The 11,086-nt window shown below is 44.5% G+C and overlaps 1 protein-coding gene across 2 annotated transcripts in view; it reads right to left on the bottom strand.

Annotated features, from left to right (window-relative positions):
• Positions 1-2,199: 2,199 nt before the first annotated feature.
• CCM2L (CCM2 like scaffold protein) overlaps positions 2,200-11,086 on the bottom strand; it is a 25,233-nt gene continuing 16,346 nt past the window's right edge. For both annotated transcript variants that reach the window (XM_069073919.1, XM_069073920.1), the window contains 4 exons: positions 7,714-7,777; positions 5,236-5,365; positions 4,468-4,606; positions 2,200-3,006 (listed from right to left, as the gene is read on the bottom strand). In XM_069073919.1, the coding sequence (XP_068930020.1) occupies positions 2,693-3,006; positions 4,468-4,606; positions 5,236-5,365; positions 7,714-7,777 (647 nt within the window). In that variant the 3' untranslated portion in view covers positions 2,200-2,692. The remainder of the gene's footprint in view (positions 3,007-4,467; positions 4,607-5,235; positions 5,366-7,713; positions 7,778-11,086) is intronic.

Genomic DNA, 11,086 nt, shown 5'->3' with positions numbered 1-11,086 from the left:
GTTTAGGAGTTCAAAGCTACATTAGGGCTAAAATGCCAAGCCACTGTCCATACTAAATTTGGTATTAATACAGTGATGGGGGGGAGGTTAGTGGGAGGGAGGAGTTACCAGGTTGCCTAAGAAGGGCAAAGTAGTCCAGGTTAAAACTGTAGCATGTCAATTGGACCCATGAGTGGTGGCTGTATTTCCAGCCTGGGTGAGATAGGAAGACCCAGTCTTCTCCCTCTACCCCCTAAGAAGACAGAAAGCTAAAAAATGTCAGAGCTAGGAGGGACATTAGATATTAGAATATCAGGACTGAACACAATCTTAGAACACAGAACATAACATATCAGAGCTGGAAGGAACCCTAAAGCATGGACTGTCAAAGTTCAAAGGGATTCCAGAGATCATTTATCCCAATCCCTGCATTTTAGAGATGGGGAAACTGAGAACCAAAAAAAAGAAAATCATTTCCCAAGAGTGACACAATGAAATAATGGGAAATCTAGGAATAGAACCCAGGTTTCTTAAACTCCAGTCTAGTCCACTAATCTCTCTGGGCCTCAGTTTCCTCCTCTATAATATGAGGGGGTTAATTAGATTATCCTGAAGATCTTTCCCAGATCTTTCCATGATTGTCATTGAATTTCACTTTGGAATCCTAAATGGAAATAATCTGTAAACATTCTTTCAAGAGATGGTGAGGGAAAAGGCCTTTTAGTTTTTGTTAAGATCAGGCTACTCCCCATCCTCTATGGATTTACTTTTTTAGTGTCTTCTTGCAGCCCCAAGGAGACCCTGAGCACCAAGAATATAAGCTCTGATAATTCCTGGAAAGTTGGAAGGTCTCTGGGGCCCCAAGATGCATCTGTTGTTCAATATTGCTAACTAAATTCAGAGAATCTCACTATCTGAGGAACAGCCATGAGAGAATGGTTCTTTGGACCACAACAACTTTTGAACCCAGATTCAAAGGTTTGAAAGAATTGGGAACTGTATCAGGGGAAAGAACACCTACATTGATGAAATAATGTATCCTTTAAAGTCCTATAGGTTTTTCCATAGTTGATCTTTGTGAGGAGCCAAAGTGGCCTGATTCAGGACTCAGATATTAAATCCTAATAGTGGACTTTAAAACAAGAGCTCTTTGAGATGCGACTTTTTTGTTAAGTTAGCTCCTGAGTTCTTTGTTATGGGTCACACTTATAAGGATGTTGTTTGAGTTCTGAGACCAGTAGGCTCTTCCCCAAGACTTTAGTTATTTGGCTCCTATGCAAATGCCCTTGATGATGGAGGCTTTGGCTTAGGCCTTGAAGCCAGATCTCAAGAGAATCCTTTGTAATGTGACTGCCTATGAAAGGAGTTAACTGACTCTTCCTGAGACTCTCTGGCACCTAGAGAACAAAGCCTTATCAAGTTACCTATTCTGTGCTACTTCCAGGATATAATAGACTAAAATAATTATAAGAATATTTGAGTCTTTTTTGTCTCATTCCTCTGTAAAAACCCTGTCCTAAGAATCAATAAATGGAGTTCATCATTCTTCCTTGAACTACCCACATGGCCCAGTCATTTCTTATTCATGTTTCCGCGTCATGCTCAGTGCCTGGACACTGAGTAGCGCACAGCAGGTCTTCCTATTGGGAGGGATAGAGGGTTGTCCTGGGCCCTATTCAGTCTGGCTGGACCCAAGGGGTATTTAATGTTCCTTTTAGTAGTTCCTAGCTTGTTCTTATCTAGTCTGCCAAGACAGGGTACCATCCCTCTCTTCCAACTGCCCTCTTGGAACACCAAAGCTAATGCAAGCTGGGAACTAAGAGGGTTTGCTTAAGGAGTGCCCCCTCCAACCCAACCCCCTCCCCCCCACCAAAGGGACAGTATTGGGCTGAGTTGCTGAGAACCCATGTGAAGTAGGTCCTCTAAAAACCCATGAGTGACCAAGGACCAGAGCCATAACCCTGCTGCTGGCAGAACCTAGTACTGCAGAGGCACTGTAGTCCTCAACTGGGAAAGGGCTGGGTCGGTGACCAGTTTGCCATCCTCAGGGCAGGGGCCAGCCATAATGTTCTTGCTCCCTTGTCTTGCCTCCTCCACTCCCTCTGAAATTAATCCCAGATTTCTTTTATTGAGGTCCCCGTTCCCCCACTAACACCCTCCAAGCCCTCACTTAAATGCTTTCAGTTGAGCTTCTGCCTTCTCTGAGTATATGGATCACAATATTTAGAGCTGAATAGGACCTTAGAGACCATCTATCACAGAGATGCAACCATTTTGGGTTTGTAGGACTGCTTTGGGGGTGAAACCTATGGATCCCTTTTCTGATTAGTGTTTTTAAATGCATAAAACAAAATCCATGAGATTACAAAGGAAACTAAAGGTTAATAAAAATAAAGATAAAATTTCTTTTCCCATCCAAGTTCATGACCCCAGGTTAAGAACCCTTGATCTAGTCCAAGCCCCCATTTCACAGATGAGAAAAGTGAGTCCCGGAGGGGTTAGTTATTTGCTCAAGGTTACTATGTAGTAAATTTAAATCAAGGGCCTCTGACTCCAAATTAAATTGTCTTTTTCTTATGCCACACCAAACCTGACCCAGTGAAAATCTCCCAGGCCTCTTTACCACACATCCCAGACACAAAGCCTTTTGTCACAGCCATGCCATCTACGCCCTCTATATGGCCCCCAGTATGTGTGGTTGGAGGTGGGCTTCTCACAGGTAGTTGTCCTCTCCTTCCTCAGCTCTCCCTGGGCCCTCCTCCTCATCCCTGCCACCCTCCTCCTCTCCCTCCTGTGCCAGGGCCTCGATGTCATGGGTGATGCCAGTGAGAATGCGATTGAAGGCCTCAGCTTCCGGACGAGGAGTTCGACTGTCATAGCTGCGCACAGCAGAGGCTGACGTGGAGCTCATACTTCGCTTGATCCGGCCAAAGCTGTCAGTGAGGATGCCACCCTCTCGGATGCCCACACCCTCCAGGAAGCCTTCAAAGTAGCCGATGTCCTGGTCCGGGATAAAAGGCCGCATCCCTGTGGGGGCCAAGAGGTAGGCAGCCACTTTGTTATCCCCACTGTCTCCTGCCCCATACTTCCCAGTCAAAGGGGGAAGGAGCCCCAGCAGCCCCAGTCTGAGCCTCTGAATCAGCAAGACTGGTATCTTCAGCCCCATGTAGCTCCTTAATAGAGGGAGTGACTGGGAATTATAGGTTCATAGATTTAGAGCTGGAAGGGACCTTAGGTTATCTGATCCAGCTCCCTCATTTATTTTTCTTTTTGGAGGGGGAAGGCAGGGTGATTGGGGTTAAGTGACTTGCCCAAGGCCACACAGCTAGTAAGTACCAAGAATCTGAGGCCTATCCTAACTCAGGTCCTCCTGACTCCTGAGTAGGCTGGTGCCCTACTCACTGTACCACCTGGTCACCCCCCAGCTCCCTCATTTTATAAATAAGGAAGCTGACACCCAAAGGATATCACTAGTAAATGACAGGGGTCACAATGGCAGAGTCCAAGTTTGAACCCAAGTCCTCGGGTGCTTTTCTCATTGCTACCTCTCTCAGAGGATGTACCAGAGCCTGAACTGAACTGGACATAATTGGATACACTGCCAAGCCTTCTTACCAACTGCCTTCTGGGCATTGCTGAGCAAGGTCACCTGGGGAAACATGCTTTTATTGTATTTATTAAGTCACTAGAGGAAGCTCTGAAAGGGCAGGCACCGAGTCCTCAGTCTTACCTCTCTCAGAACTCTGCACAGGGTCCTTACACACACCACAGATGCTCTAAAGGCTTGTTGAATGAGACATGGGAATGCCTTTCTTATGATGGTGACGCTGGTGATAATTAGGAAGGTTGTGAAGGGTGGATGGCGGTAATGGTGTTAATGTCTAGAGGGTTCAATCAATTTTTGATGAATTGGATGGTGAGGGGAAGGGACTGGGGATAGAGACTGGAGTGATGGTGGTATTGATGATACTGGTGTAGCAGAGGTGAGAATGACAGGTGGTGGTAGCGATGACGATGGCTATTGTGATGATGGGGGAGATAATGGTGGCAGTGGTGATCATAGTCATAGTGACAATTGAGTAAGATCCCATAGGGTCCCTTTGTATCACCAAGTCCAACCATCTCATTTTAAAGAGAAGGAAACTAAGATCCAGAATGAAGTGTCTTGCCTGACATTACACAGGTGGTACAAGGCAGAGGCGGGACTGGAACCCAGTTCTTTGTGGTGACAGTGTTAATGGGGATGTGGACAGGGTCCAGGGCTGATCCTTGAAATGGGAGGAGGGATATCTGATTGCATGCTGCCATGGGGAGGGGGAGGGGGAAGGAGAGGGCGAGGGAGAAAATTTGGATCTCAAGGGATCGTGGAACTGAATGTTGTAATCTAAAAGTAAATGAATAATTTAAAATAAAAAGTAAAAGAAATAAAGATCACAAAGAGATAATTAACAAAAAAAGAAATGGGAAGAGGGGTTAGAGCATGCTCACCCAGGAGAAGGAATTTCCTCTTGTCTCCATAGAGCCGGAGGAGATGCCCACAGTATTCCTGCACAGACAGCCCCAGCCTGTATTCTCTCAGCAGCAGAGCAAACTGCTGGATCTCTGGTGGTGACAGCTTGTTTCGCAACTGTGGGGAAGAGCCAGGAGGTGAGACCAAGCAAAAGACAGAGGACAGGTCCACTGTGTGGCAAAGTATGGCAAGCATGACTACTGGGGGTGAGGCTGTAGGCAATTCAGGAGGCAGAGGGCACATGGAAAGCGGGATGGCCTGAGATCTCAGTGCTCTATTAGCTAGAAATGTTTAGGAACATGGCCCTATATATCCCCTCTCTGCTTGCTTCCTAGAGAATCAGGGAGAGGATGGAGGCCCAGGACAGCACCCAACTACAGGGACATATATCTCTGTCCTCTGTCCCATCAGAGGACTCCACTGAGGGATCTGGGCATGGGAGTACAGGTGGCAGGTAAGCAGAGGTCCTAAGAGAAAGGGGAAGATGTAAACTTCCAGAGTAGGAAAGGGGCAGGTGGGAGCTCCCATGGGGCACCTGGGGGAAAGAGGCAGAGGTTTCATTGGGCACCACAGGATGTGGGTATGTGGGAGGAGGAGAGAGACAGGTGAAGTAGACAGGGATATGAATGGGTGTGAGAGGATGAGAGTAGGGGTAGGGAATGCTCTGAATGAGCAGAGGCTTCCATAGGACAGGTGAGCTGGGATAATCTCCAGAGCTAGGGAAAGTGACCTTGCCTAGGCCTTACCGTCACCATGTAGTCCTGTAGCTGCTCCAGACCCAGGCTGCTGCCATCACTCTCACTGCAGTGAGATCCCTGGAAGGAGGGTGTGGATGTCCCACTATAATAGGCTTCGAAGGTGTCATGGGAGCCATTACTGGAAGGCACAGACAGAGACAGGTGCCCTGACTCACTCCACTGGGCCCTCCCTGCCTGCTTGACCACCCTGCTCCCCAATCTTCCCCTCTGCTGTGGTCTCTTCAGCCCAGTGTGCGGTTTCCTAGGGTCTGCCACGTTAGTCAATCTGTCAATAAATATTTAATAAGCATCTTTGTGTGCCAGGCACTGTGCTAAGTGCTAGGAATACAAAGAGAGACAAAAGACAGACCATGTTATCAAGGAGCTCATGGTACAAACAACTGGGTATGACCATGTTACATACAAGATAAATTTGGAAATAATCAACAAAGGGAAGGTACTAGAATTCTGGGTGATCATGCTAAAACAGAAGCATCAGATACCCAACACAGACTATGAGCTCCACCGGGGCAGGAATAAATGGCATGCATCTTAACTCAACTTGGCCTCTTTACCCAGGGCCCTTCACATAGCAGGTATTGAATAAACTTGGAATGTTTAATAAATGAAATCCCAGTTACCCAAGGAGAGAGCCCAGCTTTGTATGGCTAATCCCAGGTTTTCGGCCTGCAACACACCTCCCCTTCTCCTCCTCCCCACTCATCTAAGTGCCAGCCACTCATTCTCTCTCTCTCTCTCTCTCTCTCTCTCTCTCTCTCTCTCTCTCTCTCTCGGGGATGGTTGTGAAGGGTTGATGACAGGTGTATGCTGGAGCCCAGAGCCAGGGCTAAATTTTCAGTGTAAGTATTTACACCTCAGAAATCTGCAAATGTTACACATCAAGGCTTGATTTATTGTTTTATTGATTGTCTAAACTTAATAAAGTGTTAAAAATGCAGATTAAACTTAGAAGTATGTGTTCATATAAATTTTTTTTCCTTTTGAGAGCCCGTTTGTTAACCATTCACCAGCACAGCTCTGACTGAGGGTGACAATGACATTGTGGATGAGAGAGGAGTCAATAAATCTTCGATAAATTTAATTGAATGGTGCTGGGGTGGGGGGAAGATTTAGTTAGTGGAGTGATCATAGGATCATAGAATGGGAGCTGAGAAGAATCTTGGACTATAACATACACTGCTGATCAGGGGCTGTTTGCCAAGTGCAATCTCATCTTTAACTAGGATCAGCGGATCAGTTTTAGACACACAGAGAAATCATAAGCATGTTACATACACCAATGGCACTCAAAATAATTTCTCAATTATACAAGTGTCTCTAAAGTCTGTACACATAGGAAATCTCATTAACTATGCATATTTTCAAGAAGTGAAATGATTTACATTTTCAACATTTTATTTAACTAGCATAAATGACATTTCATAGGAAGACATAGGAGACACATAGGAAATCTCATTAATTAATTAAATTAATCTCATTAATATGGAAAATAGTCCCCAATAGCTAATGAAAATTTTTATTCTATATGAAATTATCAGGACTAAGATTTATGGTAGTTAAATAAAATGTTGGTGAAAATTTAATTCATTTCATTTCTTGAAAATATGCATAGTTAATGAGATGTCCTATGTGTCCAGATTTTAGGGACACCCTGTATACGGGTTAAAAAAAATATGCTGATTGAAAGAAGTTCAAATGTAGCAGAAAGCACCCTGCTCTTGAGGGCAAAAGAACTGTGTGTCCCAGGACCAACACTTTCTATTAATATGATGTGATGCTTGTTGATTGGTGTGGCTAATTTGTGAGATGACCCTGTGTTACCTTTTGCTTGCTCTGCGGTGTAGTGAAAAGTGCTGGATTTGGAGTCAGAAACATTTGGATCCAAATGCCAGCTTTTCTATCTGTTACAAGATGATTGATAAAGTTCCTGTCAGCTCTTTTATTTATTACAATTATTAGCGTCTCTCCTAGTTCATCTATTTACTGAAGTTGATAACCAGCTCCTTTCAAGCTCTCAGGTCTGTGATCTTGTAAAATGTGCAGCTTTGGGTAAGCTCCTTCCCCTCCTTGTGCCTCAGTTTCCTTATTGGTCAACTGAGGGCACTGGACAAGATGACCTCTAAAGTTCCTTCTAGCCTAGACTTTCTATGATCTGTGTTCTAAGGTCCCTCCCAGCACTTGTGCTCCATATGTCTTTTTTTTGGCTCGGTGAGTTTCAAGCCTGCTAGGTAATGACCAAGCATCTTTAATTTCCTCAGCGGCCCCCACAGCGCCTAGAGCCAGGCTAGCACACAGCAGGGACTCAGTCAGGGATACCCTTCTTGCCATACATGGATGAATAATTTCCCCAGGAAACAACCAGAGGTATATGGGGTAACCACTGGGGTGCATGGAGAGAGGGATGGGAATTAGGTGGGGAAGGGGAGAGGGGACAGTACCAGATCTCTGGGGGAAGTCGGTACCTACAAAGAACTACAGCAACTGAAATCGGCATCATAGCCATAGGTCCCATCCGTGCGGCAGCTCTCACCTGCAGCAGGACAGAGATCAGTTAGAAGACAAAGCAAGATTCCATCATTTCCTGGGGCCATCTTCTTTCCCTCCACTGGCCTCATCACCAGATGTATCCTAGGAACCAATCTCTAATTCCTATCCTTGTGAAATTCCCTACCCTTTAATGATAGGTCATATTTCCTTGGCCATTTAAGGCTTACAAAGCATTTTCCAGAGAATATTTTTAAAAAAGACAGTGGGTTAGGTAGTTAAAATATTATCTCCATAATACAGAAAAGGAGACTAGGGATCAGAGACAGGAAGTGATTTGTCCAGGGTCATTGTAATTAGTAAATGTCAGAGCCAGGATTTGAACTCAGACCTCTTGCCTACAAAACAATCCTCTTTCTACTATACTACAGTCTCCTTTTCTAAGCCATGAAATATAAAGGATAATTAAAGGATCTAGGTGTATTTAGGATAGAGAAGAAAAGATTTAGGGGCAAGATGGGGACAGAATGGGGCAGGATTGGGGCAGGATCCCTCCCTGTCTTCAAAAATCTTGAAAGCCATCACTGGGTTTAGACTTGTTCTTCATGGCCCCAGAGGGCAGAATCAGGAGCAGTCAGTGGAAATTATAATGAGGCAGATTTAGTGTTGATGTAGGATCCTATCTAGAGCCATTTAATTCAACCCTCCCCCCCATCCATTTAGAGGTGAAGAAACAGAGGCCCAGACAGATTTGGGACTCTAAGGTCACATCGCAGACATGGGATTTGAACCCCAGGTTCTATGTGTGAGCTCCCTGTAATGGGAAGTATTCAAACTGGGTGGATCCTTAATCAAGGATACCATAGAGGAGGCTCTTTGGAAGGATGAAAAGCTGGTCTGGAGACCTCCCAGATCTCTTTTAGTTCTAGAAGCCCCTAATTCTAGTCTTCGTCCCTGCTCCAAAATTAAATCTCAGGTCCTGTCAAAGCAGGAAGCAGGCATATCCTTTCTTCTCTTGGGTGTCTCCCAGTGCAGAGCACAGGGCTGGACACACAGGAGGAAGGTGTAATAATAAATTAATTAAGACATTATTAATAATAATTAATAATAATCAAGACCTATTATTTATAAAGACTTCTTGATTAGTTGATTAAGTCTGGAATCCCTCAGGACCAGGCCCTCTGGCTCCTCAGCTTCTAGTTCCCTTCTCCTTTATCTAGATCTGCCTTTCTCTTGCTCCTCCAATCTTTGCATGTACAATCAAACTCCTGTCTGAGTTGGGTTGGAAAAGGCTGGAAAGACAAATGGAGTCTAACCAAATTGCATGACTCTCATTTATCCACTTCTGTATCAGCTCCCCCTACCCCCAGTGTCTAGGGCAGGGCCAGCACAAGAGTGGCTCATCAAAAGATACCTCCTCCTTTGCCTAATATTGGCCCACAATTTCCACAAGGAACAGAAAAAGGAATCTGGAGTGACAGCTAGCTGTGGGGAACAGAAGAAGGGATCTTTGCCTAGTCCTGGAATGCCCTTTCTCTGCTCCTTCCCACCATCTCTACCTGCCTGAAATCCTTTCTTTACCTTAAGGCCCAGCTCAAATGCTTTGACCTCCATTAAGCCTTCCTTGATTTTCTCCCCACTCTCTAAAGATGGAAGTGATCTCTTTTATCTAATTTTACAGTACTTTGTTCACACCTCTCTTGAGTACTTATTGGAGAGACATTCTAGCATAATAGAAAGTCACTGGACTTGGAGTTAGAAGTCCAGAGTATGAGTCATAGAAATCATAGCAACTCAGAAATAAAAGGGACTGGCCCAGCCAGTACCAGAACAGATATTGTCTCTAGCATATAGCCAACAAAGAGCCGTCCAGCCTCCACTTAAAGATCTTCCGTGATGGGGGATATATTACCTTTCAAAGTAGTCCCTTCTACTTTCAGACTGCTCTAATTATTGTCACGGGGATGGCTAGGTGGCACAGTGGACACAGTGCCAGACCCTGAATAAAGAAAACGTATCTTCCTGACTTTAAATCTGGCCTCAGATACCTACTAGCTGTGTGACCCTAGGCAAGTCACTTAACCTGTTTGCCTCAGTTTCCTCATTTATAAAATGAGCTGGAGAAGGAAATGGCAAACCACTCCAGTATCTATGCCAAAATATGGGGTCACAATTCCAAAAGACTCATGATCAAAAGATATATCCACATCCAGAGAAAGAGAAGTAGAGTCTAAATGGAAGTTAAAACAAACGACTTGCTCTGTTTCTTTTTCTTGTTTTATTTCCTCTTTCCCACCGGTCATTCAGTCAGTTATAATCCTCCTTTACAACCTGACTAATGATTAATGTGAAGATATTTGTAGTTCCTATATTTGAGTGCATGCCGCCATGATGGGGGGGAGGGAGGGGAAGAAAATCTGAAACTCAAGGGACTGTGGAACCGAATGTTGTAAACTAAAAGTAAATAACAAATCAATTAAAATTAAAAAAAGATATGGGGTCACAAAGAGTCAAACATGAAAAGCAACTGAACAGCAAGTTATTGACAAGTTTTTCCACGTATGGTCCTGAAGTCCAAGGGTATGGTATAGTGGGAAGAAAACTGGATTTGGAGTCAGAAGACCTGGGTCCCAGTACTGGCTTAATTACCTGTGTGACTTTCAGTAAATCCCTTAACCTTTTTGGGCCTAGTTTCCTCATCTGTAAAATGAAGGGGTTGGATTGAAGGAAGGAAACAAGAGTTTATTAAGAGCCTACTATGTGGTAGGCACTGTGCTAAGGGCTTTATAATTATTATCTCATTTGATCCCCACAACAAGCCCATGAGGAAGGTGTTGTTATTGTCCCTATTTTGCAGATGAGGAAACTGAGGCAAATAGGGATTAAATGACTTACCAAGAGTCACACAGCTAGTAAGTGTCTGAGGTCACATTCAAAGTTAGGAAGATGAGTTTTCCCAACTCTAACAGCTCTGTGCCACCTAGCTGCCCCTTTATACATAGTAGGTGCTAAATAAATGTATGGAGGTGATTGATGAATGAGGAATAGCTTTCTAGCCCTTGTATACTCTCAAAGGCAGCTGATCTGTACTCCCTGTCTAGTTAGATTGTCTGACCTGGGTTTAAATCTTTTCTTTGGATCTTATTATGTGTGTGTGACCCTGAGCAAATCACTGAACCTCTCTAGGCCTTATTTTCTCCATCTGAAAAAAAAATGAAGGGGTTGTACTGGCTGAGAGGCATTAAGGAGTAGAGACTAGTGTTCTGGACTTGGAGTCAGGAACACCTGATTTCAGATCCACCTGAGGCTTACTAGCTGTATGATGCCCGCCCCCCACCGAGGGAGTACAGATCAG

This window comes from Petaurus breviceps, unplaced genomic scaffold (genome assembly GCF_028583685.1).
Source record: "Petaurus breviceps papuanus isolate PSGF00001 unplaced genomic scaffold, PetGlider_PUasm1.0 90879, whole genome shotgun sequence".
Classification (NCBI taxonomy): domain Eukaryota; kingdom Metazoa; phylum Chordata; class Mammalia; order Diprotodontia; family Petauridae; genus Petaurus; species Petaurus breviceps.
This window is presented reverse-complemented; position numbering and strand designations above follow the sequence as displayed.